The sequence below is a fragment of the Miscanthus floridulus genome, chromosome 5, assembly GCF_019320115.1.
Source record: "Miscanthus floridulus cultivar M001 chromosome 5, ASM1932011v1, whole genome shotgun sequence".
Taxonomy (NCBI): Eukaryota; Viridiplantae; Streptophyta; class Magnoliopsida; order Poales; family Poaceae; genus Miscanthus; species Miscanthus floridulus.
This window is the reverse complement of record NC_089584.1, coordinates 59,336,004-59,360,173: the sequence shown is the minus strand read 5'-3', so window position 1 is coordinate 59,360,173 and position 24,170 is coordinate 59,336,004. Positions and strand designations below refer to the sequence as shown.

The following is a 24,170-nucleotide window of genomic DNA, read 5'->3' as shown; positions in this document are numbered from 1 at the left end:
CCAGCTGATAGGCTTCAGCGCAACTCAACAGGCAAGAGACGGCAACAAATCCATGTGTAACAAGACTGGAGATGAATGCTACATAGCTGCGATGGTTCAGTCAAATGTCAGTAATAAACTTCATCAGGACATAAATAAGATTATAATAAAAAAAAAGGGCGTAACCAGTGCAGAGAGCTCCCGCTCTGTGCGGGTCTGGGGAAGGGTGTCAGTGGCAAGCCTTACCCTCGTCTGTGCAATGTGAGGAGACCGCGACTCGAACCCGGACCTTCGGTCACAGGCGGTAAGACTCTACCGCTTGCACCAGGCCCGCCCTTCTATAAATAAGATTATAATAGTTGGAACAAAAATAAATTGATGGTTTTGTTTATTTATTTTCTGAGAATAGGACAAGACAACTTGTGGTTATGGCTATCTAAAGTTGCATGTTGTCCAGCCAAGGTTCTGAAGGATAATTAAGGCACACTCACACTTTTCAGCTCCCATGTACATACCCAAATACAAACCTACACAGTAAAGTACAAGGAAAAAGAGAAGGCAGAGATAAAAAAGTGTCTAGGAAGGCAACAAAATATTTTGTTAACGTTACAAAAATACATGGCTACAATTCGCACATCCAGACAAAAGAAGTTACTACTCACACCATCCCAAACCAGGACATACCATCCACATGAAGCAAACCACATGGTTAAAGTGCTGCACCTTTTCCAGAGAATAATATGTGCAACTACCCCAAAACAACACACATTGATTATGAAAAAAGGAAAGAAACGACAAGTGGTACTGCAGAAATGTAGATATTAAAGAAAATATTTCAGAATATATGGGACTAAATAACTATAACACTAATGATTGTTAAGCCCGAAGCACTATGTCAAAAGCAAGAAGAATAGGAGCAATGGAGAACATGACAAGGGGCAGTAATTACTGGCAATCTTGGTAGCAAACGGAAAGACTAATGGACCTCTCCATCTTCTCCAAGTTCACCATCTTCCAGCTCATGTCCACCATTTCTTCTGCTACTATCTCGGTCCTTTTTATGTCTTTTGTGCCGGTTTTCACTATCCGAGTCTGAACCATGTGCATGCTGCATGATCAACAATAATGATCTTATTACACACTTTAACCATAATCGAATACCATGACAATGATTCAGGTGACTGAAGAATATTTCAGAAATTAAGCAACAGAACAGAACAGTTACATATTAATTGCAGCTATTGTCAGCGTTTTGGTTAATGTTGATGGATTACAAAAAGATTAGGTTGTATTCATATTGATTATGATGCTGTCATTCTAGTAGGGAAACAAATCTGAGAGCAAGGACAATTTTTCTTTTGGAGCTAGCCATACTACAGTTATATAACTTTCCTTTATTTCTTTTTAAAATTCATACTTTGCAACAAGGAGGTGTTAGTTCTCAATGGAAAAGCTGGTTCAAAGGATTGTCAGCATTGCACATTTGTGCCAAGGCTGTAAATATCCAAAAATCACAAGACTGGTATGATTATGTGAGCTTTCTTTGTAAGTCGTAAGCTCTACAAAGTCGTACTACTTTCGATCAAAAATTTGAAATATTGATGGCCAACGTTAAAAAAAGGTTTTAACTTACCTGCAACAACTATTCAAAGCCGTGGAAAAATTTTGGATTGTTCTACAACCAGTTTCCCGCTCAAACAATTTAAGGCCATGGAAAAAGACAACCCAGCTAATAAAGACAAGATGACCTAGCTGGCTGATTTGTGGCTTGTCCAACCGATTCCACATGAACATGTTATTCCCTCCATTCCAAATTATAAGAAGTTTTGGGTCTTCTAGATACATAACTTTTGCTATGCACTTAGATATACAGTCTAGATAAAAGCAATGTATCTAGAAAAGCCAAAATGTCTTATAATTTGGAATGGAGGGAGTAGTCTATTAAAAGTAGGGGACCTAGTATGACGTATAGTAAACATTTATAGAATACAGAATAGTATGACTAAAGCAATAAACATTTTGTGGGGGAGATGGAATAATGCCTCCTGTTTCTTAGGAAAAAAAATTCTAACAGACATCTAACAGCAAATTTACCTTCTTGTAGGTATTTAGTTTATTCTAATAAACAAAATTAGGAATAACTACAAAAAGAACTGGTGGTTTTACAGCTGAACAACAAACAAGGTAAACATGTTTGAAGCCGAATAGCACAAACAGGAAACAGAAAATAACTACAGTTAAGTGAACTTGAAAGGAAATAGTCTTCAAACAGTAGCATCAAGCTCGCTCTGCTGACATACTGATGCCAAACACATTTGGTTACAGTTGCTAAATCTGTTGATTTTGTATGGACTTTAGCACCACATGAAGTATGAATGAATAACACCAAATCAGAGTCACAACATCCCCTAATGTTTAGCTTGATTTGCACAGAATAGCAAATTTTATACCTTCCTAGATTTCTTGCGATCACTGCTATGCCTCCGAGACTTCTTAGCATCATCTTTATCATCCCTTTCAGAGCTTACATCATCTGTGTCATGGTGGCGTCTCTTATGTTTCTTTTCTTTATCTTTATCTCTTTTCTTATCTTTTGTACCATGGGTGTCCAAATCAGCACCATCAAGCTCTTCATCTCTCCTTGATCGATCCTTCCCTTTTTCCTTTTCTCTCTCCTTCTCCCGGTGGTCTCTTTCTTTTTCTTTGCGTTCTTTGTCCTTCCTTTCTTTCTCTTTCTCTTTCTTCTTCTCTTTCTCCTCGCGTTCTTTCTCTCTTTTTGCCTAATATAAGAGTATAAAAAATTACAGGGGGAAATGAGAAATGAAAAGAAACATCTCACAGAAAATATCTGGTTAGTTCAGTTGGTTCCCATAAAAACATTAACCATCTTTGAAATCTTGGCATTGTGCTGTCTCAAACCAAATTAAAGCACAAATGCTTAGTTCGGCTTAATCTTAACACATACAAAATCATATTCCCTCTATTCCGAGTGATAAGTCGTTCTGGTTTGTCTAGATACATAGTTTTTATTATGTATCTAGATATAGTATAAAGCCAAAAAGACTTATAATTTGGAACAGAGGGAGTAATATATAGATGTGGATCACGACTTATTAATTAAAATAAAAAAGTAGCTTAAAATACTAGTGCTTTTGAATTTAATATTATCAAGGACTGGATATACATGATAGCTACAAACATGTTGAGTATAGGTTAAAAGGCTTGGAAGCCATAATAATCCTGCATTTCAGCTCATCGGTTATACAGGTCTCCAAAGCTGAAACAGAAATGAACCAAAAGAGCCAATCAGCAAAGAAATCGGCTATTCTCGCTCAGGTAGGTTGGATCACACTTCTTTTCCACCTCTGGTAAGCAACACAAGTAATAAACACATGGTATCTACCATTCCCACTAAGTACCAATTGTGCATGCGAAGCTATGAAATAACACAAAATGCAAAGCAGCATATAAACTCTAAACAAGCTATGAAGACTGCAGATAGATGATATAAGGCAACAATACAACCATTTACCTTTTCTTCCTCCCTCAAACGTTCTTTCTCTTTTAACCTTTCTTTCAGGTGGACAACACACTCTTCAAAAAGCTCTCTAGCATAAGCCTCACTGTCCAAGGCCCTAATGCAACAAAGCCAACATAAGAATCACTCACTTGATAAAAATAATAAGTAGGAAAATCTGATACGAGTCCCTATCATACAGCAGTTAAAACATCCGTAACACAGTTCATCAACTCTGAGGCTTAAATCAACATTTTGCATGACATATTTCTATAAAAAATTATTTGTAGTCCAACACAATCATTGTTCAGTTTCAATTAAATGAATCATGTACTATACTGGACAGATTAATCTTTATTTAAATGAGGACCCAAAATAGTCAAAAAAATGGAACCTATAGTTATATCAGAGAATCCAATACCATGATATTAAAGAATTGGAGCATACTCATTTTTATTTGGGCCTGGAGAATAATTTCTTTTCCAGAAGTAACAACTCATATACTCAATTAATTTGACTGTTACCACTACTGCTATATTCTGTGTACTATATTCAGCGAACAGGCAGGACTAGTAAACCGTTTTTTGTTTTCCAACCCACAATGGCAGTACATCAACTAGTCGGGCACATGCATGTAGTGTGGTAAACTGTTCTTAAAATGATTAAAAGGATGATTGACATTTGCCATTACCTGAACTCTTGGCTATCCTCGAAAAGCTGTTTAGAATCATCCCAGGTTGAAGAAGCTGATATTTCCTACAATGTTTCAAAGAAACACAAATAAATCACATCAAAAGCATGGCATATCCTGATATCCAGATTAATAGTCTGGCAAATTATGTCACCATATCCATCGAACACAGAACACTGGACTAAATATGCATGCAGTTGCAAGGGATCTCAGAATGGATTCAGATTTGCACTGGAAATCAAAGATTTTGCAATCCAAATCTGGTATGCTTGGACAGGGTCACAGAGATGGTATGGTTTCTGTACTATCAATGAAGAGTCTATTGATGAATATTCAATATGCCCAGAGCAAATAAACTTCAACAAAATGCAGGTCATAAATGCGAATATAAAACAGCCGAAAACCATTTTCCCTGGTTTAGGCAAACTCCAGTACCAAAACATCTCAGAGTAAGACTGATACGGAGAGAAATACCAAGAGTCAAGTAGCTGATGCAAAATCAGTTACCAAATAATAAAGCCATTCAAGTGATGCTACAGGAAAGAAGTATCTATAAGATTTGCATTTTCAAAGTACCAACACATTTGGCGCAGGCTTAATAATTCTGTGTTATTTTTGCATTCAACAAATTCAGATAGCATTTACTAGTTCAAATAAATCCACTTACCATATATCAACAAGTTATGGATTATATCATACTCCGTATAAAGAAGCACATCAAGTTAAGCTGATGAGTAGCAAGTCATAGCCATTCTTCCTGATATTTTACCACCGTGGTTTCCCATAAGAGCAACCACAATGTATTTCGACTACTTAGTCCACATGGGTGGGACCTGTGTCAGTGGACAATAGCTATTGTTGTCACCACAATGTTCAAGTCTATATGGACCAAAATAGGGGCCCACTGTAACATAAAAAAAATCATATGTATCCCAACCATGAACCGTCCACCCTCAGCCCATCCTCTCTCTCTCTCTTCGGCACAACACATCGGAAAACCGCCGCCCACTCCCTCCCTTCGCACTGCCATACTCGAGCCAAAATCGGATCAGATTGGAGGCAAAGGCCAGTGGCGGATACGCACTCACGGGAGGCACAGACAGTACGTATGGGGTGCCATGCAGCCACTGAATGGGTTTTCTTCTTCCCGGATCTGATTTGGGCTGCTTCTTTCTCATGTCCGGCGTGTAGATGGCGACCTCTCGGGCCGCGCATATGGTCGGCGAACTCAAGGGCAGCACGGATGGCCATGGCGGCGAACTCGTGGGCAGCACGGATGGCCATGGCGGCGAACTCGTGGGCAGCACGGATGGCTGCGGTGGCCTCGCTGGTGGTGCGGATGGCCAGACACGCGGCATCGAGGGCGGCGCGCATGGCTTGGGTGACGTCCTCGCCGGTGACATGGAGGGCCGGGACGGCGTCCTTGCGGGCGGCGCAGGCAGCCGGCGGGAGCGGCAACAACAAGAACCCAGGCAGAGAGATGGAGAAATATTTTTTATTGCTTATGGGCGGTCTGTAGGTTTATTGACGACTTCTGTAATGGACTGCTCTATTGTTTCTTCCACAATGTTTCAGGCAGTCTGTATGGAATAATTTAGTCCCTATGCACTGCTTTTGGAGCACATTGTGGTTTCTCTAAAGGGCATATGGCATGTTTGAATTTGAATCCATTGCCTAAACCTGCCCAGCAAGGTAAGGGTGGAGGTGCCGAGGTGGATTCAAGTTTGGTTCTCTTGCCTTGCCTTCCTTTTGGGGAAGGTGAGCAAGGATTCTCTTCCTTTTGCATTTGGCACTCATCCACATTAAAATTTTTCATTGCACAACCTTTACACTAGCAGTACTACTGTACTAGGCACCATGGGTGATGAACCACAATACCCATACTAATTATTGCCAATTACACAAATGCACATTAATGCTACATGCAACTTGCACTTAGAAATTACAAGCTGGTGGTCCTTAAGAGAAGTGTCATTGGATGCTAAGACCCCAGGAATGCTGTCCAACTTTACTTTTTTGTCGTGAAAACCCTTGTTACCATGCATAGCAAGACCAAGCAAATGTAAGCAATGGCAAAGAAATAATGTAACATGCTTACTGCAATACCTTGATTGAATACAGAAGATCTGAAAAATTTTCCCCCAACCGCTGGCGCTTCTTAGCCTCTTTTTGCTCTTTTTCCCTGAGCCTTTCAAGCTGATCATCATAGATAAGCTGCAACCAATCCAGCAAAGTAAAACAACAATCTGGAAAAAATGCAACACATTGATAACATCATTTAGATATCAATCGAAACTTGCAGTCAATATGACACCTTGACGTTGATGGTTGATATTCCTTTAAGAGCATCATCCTCCAGAATAGCAGTTTGGAATTCCTCTAATGTCCACGAAGTTGTCATAGGAACCTGGAAGAGGGATGCAAATCATAAATACGACAACTTTATGGCGTGTACACATAATACATGGTAAATTAATGTGTACTATTTTCCGCAAGAAGCAAAATGTAGATCACGATTATACACAAAAACCATACCTTTCCAGATTTCACCACTTCTTTGATTTGGGTCTTGTCTTCTTGATACTGTACAACAAGAGTATACCAGGAAACCATAAGCATCACAAATATAAAGATAGCTTTTCAAATGGACTCAGTAAAACAGATCTGCCATGTTCATCATGTGCTCACAGTACCCCTTTTTCTTTTAAACAAGTTAATGTGTACATGATTCTTATGGAACTTTAAACATTTGCATTTTGCAACATCATGGATTCATCATATGTTTTAATTGAAGGTGATTTCGGACCCCTGGTCACCAGTCAATTTCCCTACTTGAAAAAAGCATTGGTTACTGCTAGATTCCTAATATAACGGGGCGCTATCTATCAATCAAGGCATGTCTATTTCAAATACCCTTTCCCTTTTTCTCTTGTCCTCCATATCTGATGTGATGGATTAAGGAGCCATGGGCCAGCATGTCAATGGACCAGCCTTGCATCACATATCGAAAAAGAGATAAGATTACTTAAGTTGTTATTAGACCTTACAGGTAGGATTAAGCTAGTTAATTAGATTAGCATGTTTGATTCGGTTGTTAGGAGCCAGACGGCTTTGTGTGTTGGGGCGAATGGCATGTATCTGAAGTAAGAACCAATAATCTAATTCCCCTTCTATATCTATCCCTCTCATTTGTGATTTCAGCCTTAGCAGCCAACCTCACCCAGCCATCAACGGATCGACCCCATCACAGACTTGGAATATGATATCTTCACAACCTTTTTGCCACTCTTTCCATTCACATCCTCACAAATTCAACAAGATGATTTATCGCTGGTTAAGCTCAGGTACAGCAACAGCTAGACAACACAACTACTCCTTGAACACTAATTCAGATTGTGAAAGGGCATACCCAGTACAGAGAGCTCCCGCTCTGTCTGGGGTCTGGGGAAGGGTGTTAGTGGCAAGCCTTACCCTCGCCTGTGCAATGTGAAGAGACCGCGACTCGAGCCAGGGACCTTCCAGTCACAGGCGGTAAGACTCTACCGCTTGCACCAGGCCCGGCCTTCACTAATTCTGATTGTGAAAATATCAGCTAAATTAACATCAACCTTGCAATCATTGAAAGCACTGACTGAGCACCCTAAAGGTAGATGCACAACAATTCAATATACAAGTCCATTTGACTACATCACTAAGATGATGTCACACATATGATGGCAGCTCTGAAATATCTTTCCACTACTATACCAACTGTACTTATTAAGGGTTTCCTTGATAGGTAGAAAAGATTAGATAGTATGTGTTCATTCTAAGAGAACTTTTGTTTTACCATTACTAGTTACCAAAGCTTAGCGTATCCCAGGAATAACACAGGTAGAATGATGTTAATAAGTAATACACGTGCAACAACTCCTTATCCAAGTGAATATGAGTACATAATAATAATTAGGGACAATGCAATGCAACCCAGCTCTCACTCCGATGGAGGAGAGGCTGAAGCTGAGCCGCGACAGCACGACGGAGGAGGTGGATGCTACGCAGTACCGGCGTCTTGTGGGGAGCCTTCGCTACCTCGCCCACACACGGCCGGACTTGGTATTCTCCGTCGGCTATGTTAGTCGGTTCATGCAGCGACCGACAACGGAGCAACAGCAGGCTGTGAAGAGGATCATCCGCTACGTTGCGGGGACTCTCGACCACGGCCTCTACTACCCTAGGTGCCCTGGGGCGGAACACTTCGTCGGGTACAGCGACAGCGACCACGCCGGCGACATCGACACCAGCAAGAGCACGAGCGGGATCCTCTTCCTCCTCGGCAAGTGCCTCGTTAGCTGGCAGTCGGTCAAGCAGCAGGCGGTGGCCCTGTCCAGCTGCGAGGCCGAGTACATAGCGGCCTCCACCGCTTCGACTCAGGCGCTCTGGCTCGCTCGACTGCTTGGTGATCTCCTCGGCAGAGACACTAGAGCGGTGGAGCTCAGGATGGACAGCAAGTCCGCTCTGGCCCTAGCAAAGAACCCCGTTTTCCATGAACGGAGTAAGCACATCCGGGTGAGGTACCACTTCATCCGAGGCTGTTTGGAGAAAGGAAGCATCAAGGCAAGCTACATCAACACCCAGGACCAGCTTGCGGACCTGCTTACCAAGCCTCTTGGGAGGGTCAAGTTCCTTGAGCTTTGCTCCAGGACCGGGATGGTTCAACTTTCCCACAAGACGATGCACAAGACTTAGGGGGAGAATGATGGGATAAGTCTCTGTGTTGGCTGGTCTTTGTGGGGCTGTAGCATATGGTCCTTGTGGCTACATGGTGGTCTTGCTGCCCATCAAGGACAGCATCCTTGACTGGCTAGGCCAGCATCTTAGCATCTAGCATCTAGCATCTAGCATCTTAGCATATGCTTGGCTGGCTAGCAGCCTTGACTGGCTAAGACAGCATCTTAGCATATATGCTTAGCTGGCTAGCAGCCTATAAATATGTATCCCCAAACCCTCAGGTTGGCATGGCATTTTGTGAAAGAAATAAACCAGAAAATTGCCCCAACTCCTAGTGTCATCCTCTCTCGATGAGAGTAAGAATTCTGCTACTACCAAGAGTAAGAATTCAGCGGCTAACAAAGTCTATGCTCGATTGTAAAAAAGATCATACAAATGAAAAAAATTAAAAGAAAAAAAGAAAAGCAATAGTATAACACTCCCTAAAACATTGGATGAACTGTTACAAGGATATATCCAGAATTTCTGAAAATAACCTGTTTGTCAAGTTCCTCGATCACGTCATCAAATAGCTCTTTCGGTGTGGAGCCAGATGTGTTTGAGGCTACAGCCAAGTAAGACTCTGAATCTTTTATCTGTGAATTGATAAAATGTAAAGAATCAGGAAAAGCATTTTTTAACACTCTATCTCTGAAAATAAATATTTCAAGAACCTGTGAACAGTAATCACGCCACCGAGTTCTTGCGTTAAGTGTACCATCAGCGACATGTTCTTCCAACATTTTACGGAACCCATCACGGTTTTTCCTCTCTTGTCTTCTCACTTGATCCTGTATATGAACGTTAGCTTAATTTTCATCTATAGGTTGGAAAAAATAATACGTCTAGATTCTTGACGAGGAATAATAATGTAGTACCTTTTGTATCCGCTTCTGCTCTTCCTCTTCTTTCTCCAGGTGCCGTATGTACTCCTGCAATATACAAAATGTATAATTGAACATGAACCACAAAACAGCAAAAGTTGACTGAAGGCCAGGAAAATAATTACTTGAAAAATATCCAAGCGATCGATCTTCTCAAGTCGGGAATAGCGTTCATCATCTTCCAGACGTTCCTGAACTTTTCTCCACTGAGTAGTTGCCTGCAATAATGAAAAAAAAATATTCATTTGTACAGCTTCTGTATAAACAGATTGACTATATGAGAAATCAAAGAAATAACCTTGATGAAGTCACATGATTCTAGAAAAGCTCTGTATTCTGTTACATATCTTTTGTGTTCTTCAGCAGCCTTGGCTTTTTCCTACAGTATGGTATGTATTAGATCAAGCACAGCAAACCGTGTCATCAGTGGTTTATGGTGAACATGTGACATTTCTGAAGCTAAAACTCCATTGTCAAAAACTAACAAGGTGCTTGAACACAATACTAATGCTAGTGCAACTTTGGTTGATATATCCACACCTTGCCACACTTGCCAAATTATGCCTAAGGTGTGAATAACAATTTGCTCTGCCACACCTTAGGCATGTTTGGCACGTGTGAGTCTGATAGGGTATGAAGCTAAAAAGGTGTGGCCAGCCACAAATGTGGCAGCTCACCACACCTTAGGCAATGCTTGGCACATGTGTGACGACAAAATATGTGCTATTAAGCTAAAAAAGCAAGCCACAATTATTGGGAACCAAACACCCAACTAAGAAGCTGTGGCGTCCCTTACCTTGTGAAATTACAGGTTATGGACACCATCGAAATATACCCTAAATTTTATCTTAGTGCAAAGTTCACAGGATGGAAGGGGTTCAACCTTCCTCATTCGATACCCTCTTGGCTGTACTGCCGCAAAGGCCATGGAATTGGGTCATGCTGCAAGTAACGGCTATGCCCATATAACAAGGCCAACCCATCTAGAATGAAGCTGTTCTCTCAAGTGAACAGCACAGAATAAAGTGCTTATCATAAGTATGAAAGAAACAAATAGCTTCAAGACTAACTGTGATTCCAGAAAAAAAAATTGGAAGGAAAAATGTAAATTCTCCATTTAAATTAAAAATGTAAAAAGTATGTAGACATAACACCATTGATAAATTGCAGCGAATTTGTTTTTTTCAAAAGTGTAGTACTAGGATAGAAGAGAGTGAAGCCGCAGAATCCAAAACCAGTATATCAACAAAGAAATATATGAACGTTCAAAGATCAACAGTAAGAACTACCACAGTGAAAGGCGTCACAAGGCAAAAAGTTAAATATCTAATGACCTTCTTATGCAGTTCCACAAGATAGTTCTCAAATAAATCTTCACGCTCCCTTGGACGCTCAACTGCTTTGAACCTTTCATCGTCTTCAAACATAAGTATTGCTTTGCTACACAATGAACAAAAAAAAAAGTAAGTGTGACTCCAACAAGAAAAAGACATCAAAACATCAACACTATCAAACAGAAACTCCAATTATCTGGTGAAATTTTAGAAAAAAAACAACAGCCAAGCTTGGATGCTATATACAAAGAAAATACTGGAATTGGACGTATACCTCCATCTTGTCAATGATGTGAGCTCCTTGCATTCCTGAATAAAAAAACAAGGCATTCACTAACACAGTACATATACAGTAATAGAAAGGAGAAAACTTACTATAGTAGAACTAGCTTACTTCCAGCATTGCAAGGAAATCATCACGTGCTTTCCTCTGTTTGACACGTTTTTCTTCGGCTTCGAATTTTTTGCGCTGGTTCAAGTACTGTAGAAATAAAATCATAATACCTGGGCCTCAGTGAAACATTTACTACAAAGATCTGGAGTTGAGGATACTGCTAATAAGGGTCAGGATCTTATAAGAAACAAACACTGACCTCGTTGAAAGCTTGCTTTCTCTCTCCAAGAGTTTTCAAAGCACCATATCTTTTGTCATTTATGATGACTCTCATAGTCTGAAAATGTTATAACAGTGTTACACATTTCATCAGTTGATGTTAAGTAGAGACGAGTTCCATACCTGATCCCATGTCCAATCAGACTCAACATTTACTGACTCGAGCAAGGACTTGAACGCATTTTTTGCTTCCTACAAATCAAAAATATAAATGAGGTTGCCAAGTCATGAGTAAACATTCCAATTTATAATTTGCTTCTTTCAAGCCATCTCACCATCTTAGTGGCATAGACTACAGGTTCTTCTTCACTTGTTTTCTCCTCCAGTGGAGTGACATTAATCTTCCCTGCAATTGGCATGGTCTTTTTGGCCTCCTACAGAGTAGCATGTTGAAGCGGTGTCAACATTCAGTTACAGAGAGGGAAAACTAAGCAGTTAAGTCCACTAGCCACTATTAAAAGAGATAATATTAAAAAAGATAATATAAGTGCGAAAATATGGTTTCATCCACAGAAAAAGGACTGTCCAGTTCAAATCGTTCTAACTTCCATCAAAGTAGAAACTATATAGCTGAGACTATAGATGTCCCCTCCCTCTCTTTCAAGTATCCATGATTTTTCTTTTTTGAAATAAAAAGATGGAGAGAATAATTAACTTCAGTATGTTACCTAGTTACCAAGAAAAGGAAGCTGAAGTAACTTCTTAGGTAGTTCCTTCCAATATACTGAGTAACGGTACTTCACGCTACAGCATCTCTAGTAACCCCTAAACACTAGTAATTCGCTTTCTCTAAAGGCCAACTAATAAGAAGAAAAACATGAATGAGTACCAAAAAAGATGCAACTGGATTGATCTGTAAGAAATCTACTAAACCCTGGTGTTCAAAAAACATCTATATTAAGTTTATCAGTGGTGCACATCTCTAGTCACGGTTCACAAGGTAGTAGCAATGTCAAACAAAAGGACTGGGGCAAGGGACACAAGTTCAGTCATCATGAGACATCAATTTATCAAGTTCAGTTCCATGATGGATATAATTTTATCAGAAATCTTGACTGTGCTATGACTGAGTACACAATTTATTATGATTACGTAGGCTGTGTCTTACTCCTATCTACAAAAAGGGTGATGTCAATGCATTTGTTTCAGGGAAGAAGAAAAATCTAGTAACATATACCTATCTCTGATGGACCTCCCATGTTACCTATAATTCTTCTCCTAACAAGAACCACTACAATCTGTTCTGCTCTATTCCATTGTTACAAATATCTTTGTCATCGGTCATTGCCTAAACTTCTTCACCGACCATATCCAAGCATCCAAAATCCCGATAAGTGTTCCACAATAATTGTAGATCACGATGTCAGAAGGGGGAAAATATACATTATGTGCCAAGTAGTGTTTTAAATCGCGGGCTATAGCATTTAGCAGAGAGGTTTGATCAGCCGCTATTTACTGCTATAGCCCGCTATTTGGTACAACAGTTTTGTAGCGGCAAATGGCGTGAACCACTATAGCACCGCTATGGCCTGCTATTGAAAACACTGGTCGAGTGTGTCTAGTTACTCAATTTTTCATAAATAGATCTTACAATTAATGGTAGCAAAATACTATCATCCATCAATCAAAGGAAAACAAATGCAGTGCTAAAAGGCATGTAAAAACAGGCTCCACAAGGATGTTGACAAGGATATTCACAAACAAATTGAAATGGAGCAAAAACAGCAAACTTTATAACAAAAAGGCAACCATAGACAAATTATTACAATGTGGGGTCACTGACTTAGACAAGATTTAGCAAAGGATTATAAATACATCAATTATTCACTTGCAAATCTTATGAAACAAAACAACATGTGTAAAGCAAACATACCTCCAAATCTTCAGCGGATGTACCATCCTCTGTGTCAGCCCCAGTGGTCAGAGATGAATTTTCATTGTTGTTTCTGCAATGTAACAAATAAACATATTAGCAGGCATTTGAACGTCAGGTAGCATATACTACAGGATGAAAAATGGTAAACATGTGTGAAAACCTGCTGGCCCCTGCATCTGTTGCAACTAATGGAACTTCTGTGCTTGTTGCAACAGGAACAACAGCAGTACTTGGACCACCATTTTGCATGCCAACAATTGAACTGGAAGTGTTATCCACATTGTGCGACGGGGCAGCACCAGGAGGAACAGAGTTTGATGACCCATCATGTGAGCTGGGAGCAATTATACCAACAGCAGATGAAGGCTGATTAGCAGGTATAGTAGAAGGTTCAGAGGCAGCAGATCCGACAAGAGCACTAGCAGCTATTCCTGATTCTCGATCAGGTTGTTGATTTGATGCCTTCTCTGCCAATTCACGTGCAACCTGAGAGAGAAAAAATAATTGCAGCAATAATGTAATTTTCAATTAAACAAATATAGACAGAGAAAAGTGTTAGTCGCTGAATTCTCACTCTTGGTAGTAGGAGAATTCTTACTCTCATCGAGAGAGGATGACACTAGGAGTTGGGGCAATTTTCTTGTCTATTTCTCACACAAGCTCACACAAATGCCATACCAACCTGAGGGGTTGGGGTTACATATTTATAGGCTGCTAGCCAGCCAAGCATATGCCAAGATGCTAGTCTAAGATGCTAGTCTAAGATGCTAATATGCTATCCTAGCTAAGATGTTGTCCTCTAGTCTAAGATGCTGTCCTAAAAACAGAAAAACAGCCACAAGGACCATGTGAGCAACAACAGCCCCACAAAGACCAGCCACACATGACTTATCCATCATTCTCCCTCTAAGTCTTGTGCGTCGTCTTGTGGGAGAGTTGAACCATCCCGGTCCTGGAGCAGAGCTCAAGGAACTTGATCCTCCCAAGGGGCTTGGTGAGCAGGTCCGCAAGCTGGTCCTTGGTGTTGATGTAGTTCGCCTTGATGCTCCCTTCCTCCAAACAGCCTCGGATGAAGTGGTACCTCACCCGGATGTGCTTGCTGCGTTCGTGGAACACGGGGTTCTTTGCCAGGGCCAGAGCGGACTTGCTGTCCACCCTGAGCTCCACCGCTCTAGTGTCTCTGCCGAGGAGATCACCAAGCAGTCGAGCGAGCCAGAGCGCCTGAGTCGAAGCGGTGGAGGCCGCTATGTACTCGGCCTCGCAGCTGGACAGGGCCACCACCTGCTGCTTGACCGACTGCCAGCTAACGAGGCACTTGCCGAGGAAGAAGAGGATCCCGCTCGTGCTCTTGCTGGTGTCGATGTCGCCGGCGTGGTCGCTGTCGCTGTACCCGACGAAGTGTGCCGCCCCAGGACACCTCGGGTAGTAGAGGCCGTGGTCGAGAGTCCCCGCAACGTAGCGGATGATCCTCTTCACAGCCTGCTGGTGCTCCGTCGTCGGTCGCTGCATGAACCGACTAACGTAGCCGACGGAGAATGCCAAGTCCGGCCGTGTGTGGGCGAGGTAGCGAAGGCTCCCCACAAGGCGCCGGTACTGTGTAGCGTCCACCTCCTCCGTCGTGCTGTCGCGGCTCAGCTTCAGCCTCTCCTCCATCGGAGTGAGAGCTGGGTTGCAGTCGGTGAGCCCAGCTAGCTCAACGACGCGCTTGGCGTAGGCGGTCTGTCGAAGCGTGATCCCGGAGTCATCCTGGTGCACCTCGATTCCTAGGTAGAAGGAGAGAGGCCCCAGGTCACTCATCTGGAAGGTGGCCTTCATCTCTTCCTTGAATGCCGCCACCTCCGCATCCTTGGTGCCGGTGATCACCAAGTCGTCGACGTAGACACCCACCAGCAGGGCATTTCCTCCATTGCCCCGTCGGTAGATGGCCGCCTCGTGCGGGCTTTGCTCGAAGCCCATCCCCTTTAGCGTGGAATCCAACTTGGCATTCCACGCCCTCGGTGCCTGCCGCAAGCCATAGAGGGCCTTGCGCAGGCGGAGCACCTTGCCCTCCTTGCCGGGGATCGCAAATCCCGGCGGCTGGTGCACGTAGACCTCCTCCTTCAAGTCGCCGTTAAGGAACGCCGACTTGACGTCCATGTGGTGAACACGCCAGCCCTCCTGGGCAGCTAGCGCAAGGAGGAGTCGCACGGACTCCATCCGTGCCACGAGAGCAAAAGCGTCGTCGAAGTCGATCCCCTCCTGCTGCACGAAACCTCGTGCCACCAAGCGAGCCTTGTGCTTGACATGGCACCGGCTTCATCCCTCTTCAGCTTGTACACCCACTTAAGGGTGATCGCGCGGTGGCCACGAGGAAGGTCAGCAAGCTCCCAGGTGCGGTTCTTCTCAACCGCATCCATCTCCAACTGCATCGCGGCGCGCCATGCCGCGTGTCTCTCAGCCTCTGCGAACGACCGAGGCTCGCCGTCGTCACATGCAAGGTGCAACTGTGCCTCCAGGTCCTCCTGGTCGTGAGGCACCAGTCCCGGCACCAACTGGTCGCCGAGAAGGTTCTCCATCGTACGGTACCGCAACGGCTCGCTGTCGTGGTACGCGTCGATGCGCTCCTCGTCGTGAGAGAGCGGAGTAGCGAGCTCAACCGGGCTGTGCTCGACACGAGCTGGTGTTGGAGTAGACGTGCCCGGAGAGGTGCCTGTCGGTGCTGGAGTGCGTGGCGTTGCCGGCTGTGGTGAAGCCGGCGAAGAACTCATCGCAGCCGAGGTCCTGGCTGGAGAGCGTGGAGCTGTCGGAGTAGTAGGCGCCGGGGTCGGTGGAGGCTCGGGGACTGGGGTAGACGCGCTCGCCAAAGAAGAGCTACCTACTCCCCCAGCTCCCTCGAAGTGGACGTACTCGACAGTGAAGTCGTCGTACGTCGGAGCCGAGCCATCGTCCACCGCCTTGTCCCACGCCCATCCTCGCCCTTCGTCGAACACAACGTCGCGCGCCGTGCGCACACGCTGTGTCTTCGGGTCGAGGATGCGGTAGGCCTTCGAGCCCTCCGCGTAGCCGATGAACACTCCCGGAGTGCTCCTGTCGTCGAGCTTGCTGATGTGGCCAAGCTCCTTGGCGAACGCGAGGCAGCCAAAGACCCGCAAGTGGGAGACCGCCGGCTTGCGCCCATGCCAAGCCTCGTACGGCGTCCTGCCGTCGAGCGCCTTGGTAGGCGAGCGGTTGAGGATGTAGACGGCCGTCACCACCGCCTCTCCCCAGAAGACAGCCGGCATCCCCCTCTGCTTGAGGAGGGCCCGAGCCATCCCCACAACCGTCTGGTTGCGCCGCTCGACGACGCCGTTCTGCTGCGGGCTGTACGGCGCGGAGTAGTGGCGCTGAATGCCCTCGTCAGCGCAGTACGACGCGAATTCAGCCGCCGTGAATTCGCCGCCGTTGTCGGTGCGCAGCACGCGCAGCTTGCGGCCGCACTCCGCCTCCGCAGCAGCCTGCGCGCGTCTGATGGCGTCTGCAGCCTCTCCCTTGCTGCCGAGGACCATCACCCACATGTAGCGGGAGAGGTCGTCGACGAGCAGCAGGAAGTAGCGTTGTCCTCCCGGTGTGGCCGGTGTCACCGGGCCACACAAGTCCCCGTGCACGAGCTCGAGCCTCTCCTTGGCTCGAAAGCTCGCCCGCTGGGGAAAAGGGAGTCGCCTCTGCTTCGTCAACACGCAGACGTCGCAGAGCTGCCCACATGGTCGAGGCACGGCAGGCCTCGCATCATCTCCGTGGCACTGAGCCGCTTCAGGGCCTCAAAGTGAAGGTGCCCGAAACGCTCGTGCCACTGCCACGCCTCGTCGGGACGACGAGCAGCGAGACAGAGGGGTTGTGCCACCTGCACGTTAAGGACGTAGAGTCGATTTGCGCTTCTGGATACCTTGGCAAGAAGGCGACGACGACGATCCCAAATCCTCATGCCTCCGTCCTCAACCACCACGCGCGAACCGCTCTCATCCAGCTGTCCCAAGCTGATGATGGAGTTCCTCAACGCGGGGATGTAGTAGACTCCGGTGAGCAGCCTGTGCTCACCAGACACGGCGGTGAAGATGATGGAGCCGACGTCCTTGATCTCCACGCCGGAGGCATCCCCAAACTTGACGGAGCCTCGGACGCTAGAGTCAAGCTCGGTGAAGAACTCCCGTCGACCGGTCATGTGATGGGTGGCGCCGGTGTCGAGGCACCACCCGTCAGTCTTGTCGTTGCCGGAGCTGTCGCCGAGGAGGGCGTGTGCTTTTGGCTCGTCAAGGTGGAGGAGAGCCGCTGCGGCCGGTGCCGCTGGAGGTAGCTCGATGCTGGCATGTGCCATGAACAGAGCCGGCTCCTCCTCCTCCGCCTGTGCGACGTGGGCCTGGCCGCATCGTGGCTGTCGACAGTCCTTGGCCCAATGGCCAAGCTGGCCGCAGTTGCGGCAGGCGTCGTCTCGTGCCGGCTTGTGCCTGCCGGCGGCGCCGCCCTGGGCGCCTCCGCGGGCATCACCCTCGGCACGTCCTCGCGCCCCGGCCTGGGCGTCTCTACGCGCCTTGCGTGGCTTGCCACGCTTGCGGCCGCCTGTCGCGGAAGAAGGCTCCCCCTTCCTCCGGTCACCTTGGCTGGCAAGCCACTGCTCCCGAGTGAGGAGAAGCTTCCCGCCAGTGGTGATGGGCCCCGAGAGGGACTGTGGCTCATCGCTGTCGACGACCTTGAGGCGACCTATCGCCTCCTCGATCGACATCGTGGAGAGATCCAGCAGAGGCTCGATCGAGCGAGCCATCTGCTTGTACTTCTCGGGGACGCAGCGGAAGAGCTTTTCGACAGCTCTCTCCTCGCCGTAAGTGTCGTCGCCGAACTGCACCATCTTCTGCAACAGAGTGTTGAGACGGAGAGCAAAGTCATCAACGTCCTCACCTGGCTTGAAGGCCAGGTTCTCCCACTCCTTGCGAAGTGCCTGCAGTGTGGACTTGCGGGCGCGGTCGCTGCCGATGCGTGCCGCAGCGATGGCGTCCCAAGCCTCCTTGGCAGTCCGCTTGCTGGTAAGCGAGAACTGCATCTCGGGCGGGACTGCAGCGATGAGAGCATCCAGCGCCCGTCGATCTAGGTCGTAGTCGACGTCGCCATACCGGACTGCCTCCCACATGTGCCGCACCTGGAGCTTTACCCTCATCACCGCAGCCCACTCGACGTAGTTGGTCTTGGTGAGGGTAGGCCACCCACCGCCGGGACCGACGTCCCTGACAACAGCCTGGAGCCCGTGATAACCACGGTACCGATCCGGGGAGAGAGAGCCACGCTGCCTGTGAAGGCCGCGCTCTCCATCGACCCGTCGGTACCGATCCGGGGAGAGAGAGCCACGCTACCTGTGAAGGCCGCGCTCTCCATCGACCCGTCCGCCACCGTTGCCGTGCGCGCCTCCTCCAGGAGCGCCGCCGCCGTGCGCGCCTCCTCCAGGAGCGCCACCGGCGCGTCCGCACCTGTCTGGGCTGCCGCCGCGCTCGTGGGCGTGCGCGGCTGCCCTAGGAGCGCCACCGCCGTGCGCGCCTCCTCCAGGAGCGCCGCCAGCGCGTCCGCGCCAGTCTGGGCTGCCGCCACGCTCGTGGACGTGCGCAGCTGCCCACTGCGCCGCCCGCGCTCGCGCTGCCTCCCTCTCTAGCAGCTCGAGGTCTGCGTCGGCGGTGTCGTCAGCGGAAATGGAGCTGCCGATGCTGCCGCGCAGAGCCTCGACCTCCGCCGCCGCCGCACGCGCTGCATTCGCCGCCGCCGCCGCTTCCGCCTCCGCTCTGGCTACTGCCAGCTCCGCCGCTGCCAACCTCGACGCCCTTGCCGCCGCCGCAGCGGTCTCTGCCGCCGCTCGCTCGCGTTCCTCTGCTGCGGCAAGTTCGGCCTCCTGCCGACGCCGCGTGCTCGAGGCGACCGAGCGCTGAGACTGCCCTGCGGACATGACGCGCTACCGGGGGGCTGCTGCGTGGGGAGAGGGCTGCTTCAGACGAGCTGGGAGAGGAGTGAACAGGAGCGGCCGGAGCTGCTGCTACTCTCAGCTAGGGCTGTTGCGAGGCTGGGCAAGGGGATGAGCAGGAGATGCTCAGGCTACAGGATACTACGGCTCTGATACCACTTGTTAGTCGCTGAATTCTCACTCTTGGTAGTAGGAGAATTCTTACTCTCATCGAGAGAGGATGACACTAGGAGTTGGGGCAATTTTCTTGTCTATTTCTCACACAAGCTCACACAAATGCCATACCAACCTGAGGGGTTGGGGTTACATATTTATAGGCTGCTAGCCAGCCAAGCATATGCCAAGATGCTAGTCTAAGATGCTAGTCTAAGATGCTAATATGCTGTCCTAGCTAAGATGCTGTCCTCCAGTCTAAGATGCTGTCCTAAAAACAGAAAAACAGCCACAAGGACCATGTGAGCAACAATAGCCCCACAAAGACCAGCCACACATGACTTATCCATCAAAAAGAAGAGAAAGAAGAAAACCTTTAACTCATCAGGAATAGTCCATTTTGATTGCTTGGTCACTTTGTTGAAATAGTACCTTCAGTGATAGAACAGTCAAAATACAGAAAGAAAATGGAGGATCCATTGACATATTGACATATAAATAAAAAGATCTCAATTGGCAATTAATTCCAGTATAACTTACTTTCGTCCTTCTGGTGTAGTAAATTCTTTCCATTCGGTTGAGGCATCAGCCCTCTGTTAAATTAACAAAACCCATTGAAATGCAAATTAATACAGCAAGGACGCATTAAGTACGTTACTTATATTAGAGAATGAACTGCCCTCAAGCAAAAAGAAACAAGAATGATTTCTTGGTCCTTTGCATGTGCTCAACCAAATTTAAAGAATCAATCTAAATAGATAGAAAGCACAAAATAACGCAAAAGGGCAAAGAGTGTGCATGAATTTATGCACAGAAGCACATTGGGAATTGAACTCTTGAACTTCAGTAGTGAAAGATGATATCAGGCACAAGCATAGGGCTAGCTAAACAGAACAAAATCATATGGCTAAGCTGCATGACTATAAGCAAATAGCACGCTAACCTCCAAAGGTGTCATCAACTCAACTGGTTTCTCCCAACTTGATTGCCTTGTCTTCTTATTATAGTAGTACCTAGAAAATGAAAGGGAAAATTAAAGCAAACCAAATAAAGAGAAAACCAAAACATGAAATACTTAAATTACAAAAGCTTGTAACGACGTTAATAACGGAAAGGAATTAAAAAAATACTAACTTTTTCCCCTCGGCTGCAGTGTGCTCCTGCCAGTCTGAAGAGCTAGGTTCAGACAAGTTGACCTTGTCATTTGCAAACTCAGTTATTCCAAAGTCAACGATATAAAATATTGTATAGTAGACAAAAACAATTGATACAGCAGAGGTTACAAAATTAGACAAAAAACAGGTGATGAAGCATAGGTCTGGCAATACTTACTGAAGGCAAAGTTGTTGGAGCTGACACCGGCTGGTGCCCAGACTGCACTAGAGGAGGCACATGAGGTACATTCTGTCCTGGGCCTGTACCCCAGGGTTGCACTACAGGAGGAATCGATGTTGGTTGATACTGAAATGTCGAAGTTAACAAGTTAGTAGATTAGCCTAAGACTAGTAACAGACATCATATGGAAATAATTAACTCGCTAAGAGTGACTAATAGGACTAACTGTATAGGTCGGGGGTTGCATAGGGGCACCCATGCTGGGCAAATGGCCCCCAGGATACGCAGTTTGTTGCTGCGGCTGCATAGGCGCTGATGACATTGGTCTAGCTGGCTGATATACCATGGGAACCCCTTGTGATGCAGGTGGAACTTGATTTGAGTGAGGCAAGTGCTGCCCAGTTTGTGGAAAATGTGGCATTTGCCCAGGCATGCCAATGTTAGCCCCCGGCATAGGCTGACCAACAGGACGAAACTGCTGTGCTGCTGGCGGCATGAACTGAGGAGGCTGCTGCGAAGGAACCACTGACCTAAACTGAAAGTGGAGCATGAGAAGCAACATTAGAAACATAACCTAGAATTCTGGAAGCAACGAATGTGGAAAGAAACAAAAAATCTAAAATTCAGTTTACCTGCATAGGCATTGGTGGTCCAAGATTTTGTGGCTGGGCACTAGAACCCATCATGGGAGGCCTGGGAGGCTGCTTGTAAGACAATAAAGATGATTAGCACTATGTACACTATAGATGACATGACAAAATAATATTTACAGCATGTGACAGCACTTACCTGAGGCGGCCCAGGAGCCTGCATATTACTAGCCATCAAGCCACCATCAAAACACCAACAAAGAAGAGTAGGAAGAGCACCTCCAGAGATCACAGCTGTAAACCGTCCAAAGTATGGAAAAACAAAGATTGATTATAGAACATAACACGTGGAGAACAAATAAGCAATTGGATAAGAATAAGAGCTCCAACAGCTAACTTTAAAACTCCCATTGGCACATGCTCGCTATCTAACAATACGTCCAAAGTACGGAAAACAAAGATTGATTATAGAACATGACACGTGGAGAACAGAGAAGCTATTGGATAAGAGCTGCAACAGCTAACTTAAAAACTCTTATCGCCATGTGCTCACTAACAATACGAGGAGTAACGGAAACTCTAGGTGTGTGGCGCTTTGCCTTGCCTACCGGCCCTAGACACCCCCGCCCCCCACCCCCCACGCGCGCGAAAAAGGGTAACAAGCTTCCTTCTTGGTTAAAGGAATCCGACACCTTCCCCTTTTGTCGGCACGCATATTATGAGCATTGGATCAGATAGAGTCCAACCCAGTTTATTGCTACTACAGACCAGATATAGCTAAAACCAAAAGATCTCCCCACCGTGGGTCTCATATGCACTACGAGAATTCTAGGCATTCCTTAGGAATCAACTCTGCACTAAAACATCCAACTTGTGCCGCCTAATAAATAAATCAAATCAAACTAAAAGTTGCTGGAACATCTTGCGATCCCAATCTTACGCCAGAACGCACCCTAACAGCTAGAGCGAGAAACCCTAGCAGGCAGTTAGGGTTTGAATGCTCAGTTTCGCACAGCAGCAAGGGAGAGAAGGCGTGGGCATACCTGCTGGGTGGTGCTTGTGCCCGGTGAAGGATCCGACGAAGAACTGGGCACCTAGCGTAGGGCGGAGGCGGCGGCGGAGGCGGCGTCGGTGGTCGCGCAGTCGTCCCCGCGAGAGAGACGCAAGCGGGGTGAACCGAAGAAAAAGGCAGCGTGATTTGTGAACGCAGTCCGGGGCTGTCTAGTTAAGAGATCCGATAGAAATTTTGATGGGCCTCGAGCAGGCCGGGCCGCTGCTTTGTAGTTGTAGGTACAATCTTATCTGTGTAGGGCTGTAGGCACCCAACCAAGGCTATCCACAGTTTCTAGTGTTTTGATTTTGATTGAAAAAAAAAAGAAAATATTTGCCCCAAATTTAGGTCACCTCCGTCCCTCGAAATCGACGTCTTCTTCCACCCCGTGCGCGTCCTTGGCATCTCCGTGCGTTAAGCTCGAGGCAACATGTCTCTAGCAACCGAGCTCGCGATCGTGCCTCTCCTTCAACAATTGAGCTCATAGCCTCGCCCTCCTCCATGGCATGGGTGGTACGTGCGGCTACTACTTGAGATCTAGCAAAGTGGTGGCACGAACGGTTGTTTCTTGAGCTCATGAGGAGCAGACGGCGGCTGTGGCAGGCATCGTTGGTGCACGGGGCGGTGCACGTACGAGTCGATTGTGCACGGGGAGGACAAGAGGCGCTGATGTGCGAGGACGAGGCAGGGTCAAGCTGCGCTTGGGCGAGTAGAGGTGGACAGTCGGGTGCCGTCGAGGCAAGGTCAGGCGGTTTAGTGGCGTTGGGGCGAGGACGAGCGACCATGCAAAGTTGGCGGGCACGAGCAACTATGCGAAGGGCAAGAGGAAGAAGAGGTAGATGAGATTGTCTCACATGTGAGGCCCACAAAAACAATGGTCGGCGGTGTTAGTCTCCAACTCTCCATCCATCCTATTTGACTGAATCACCCAACCAAACCATAAATATTAATTGATCCATCCCTCCAGTGGCGGAGCGCGGGACTAAATAAGCGGGGCCAAATTGTACAACAAGAACATAGTTGAAACGCATCATATTATGCCATATCTCAATTATCAAGTCTATCAAATTATTAAGCATAGCAAGATACGTTTCTCTTTACTTTTCATTTGTTGAACCTGTTTTCACATTGAATGCAACAGCTTTACTATAGAATATACTAGCTATTTACAATAACAGAGAGAGACAAGGGGGGCCATGACCCAGTTTGGCCTCCATAAGACTGTCTCCAACAGGTGACCCATAAGGGCACCTAAAACCAAAATGGATCTCCGACAGTACTATATCAGCCTCCAACAGATCCATTTTGAGTGCCAGGAGAGGCACAACCTAAATCTGAGTATCCTCTCTCCTGAATACCTATTTGAAGAAAGGGTTCTCTTTTGAGTCTTGTTGTTGGAGAAGACTAAAAATAGGTATTGAACCATTTGCCTATAGTGCTATGTA

General features: G+C 46.5%; 1 protein-coding gene across 2 annotated transcripts; it reads right to left on the bottom strand.

Moving 5' to 3' along the window:
• Nucleotides 1-781: 781 nt before the first annotated feature.
• LOC136449996 (pre-mRNA-processing protein 40A-like) lies at nucleotides 782-22,876 on the bottom strand. 2 transcript variants are annotated; one of them, XM_066450247.1, is made up of 29 exons: nucleotides 22,718-22,876; nucleotides 21,874-21,968; nucleotides 21,717-21,785; nucleotides 21,311-21,619; nucleotides 21,082-21,210; nucleotides 20,884-20,945; nucleotides 20,693-20,762; nucleotides 20,290-20,342; nucleotides 20,124-20,181; nucleotides 13,804-14,129; nucleotides 13,641-13,713; nucleotides 12,043-12,141; nucleotides 11,891-11,959; nucleotides 11,748-11,825; nucleotides 11,549-11,635; nucleotides 11,429-11,463; nucleotides 11,155-11,260; nucleotides 10,119-10,199; nucleotides 9,946-10,038; nucleotides 9,815-9,868; nucleotides 9,611-9,727; nucleotides 9,434-9,532; nucleotides 6,723-6,770; nucleotides 6,502-6,594; nucleotides 6,294-6,401; nucleotides 4,188-4,252; nucleotides 3,512-3,614; nucleotides 2,430-2,759; nucleotides 782-1,087 (listed from the first exon to the last, which is right to left on the bottom strand). In XM_066450247.1, exons 2-29 carry the CDS (start codon nucleotides 21,907-21,909, stop codon nucleotides 956-958), a joined length of 2,982 nt encoding a protein of 993 aa, XP_066306344.1. In that variant the 5' UTR covers nucleotides 21,910-21,968; nucleotides 22,718-22,876; the 3' UTR covers nucleotides 782-955. The 2 variants fall into 2 exon arrangements, with proteins under 2 accessions (XP_066306344.1, XP_066306346.1); XM_066450249.1 differs by having other exon boundaries at nucleotides 9,434-9,727.
• Between the last annotated feature and the right edge of the window lie 1,294 nt (nucleotides 22,877-24,170).

Excerpts from the sequence above, each read along its gene's own strand:
- LOC136449996 (XM_066450249.1), bottom strand. The coding sequence starts at position 21,909 with ATGGCTAGTAATATGCAGGCTCCTGGGCCGCCTCAG. Across the intron at positions 21,786-21,873 it reads AGGCTCCTGGGCCGCCTCAG|CCTCCCAGGCCTCCCATGAT; the intron begins GTAAGTGCTGTC and ends TCTTACAAGCAG. Across the intron at positions 21,620-21,716 it reads GACCACCAATGCCTATGCAG|TTTAGGTCAGTGGTTCCTTC; the intron begins GTAAACTGAATT and ends CTCCACTTTCAG.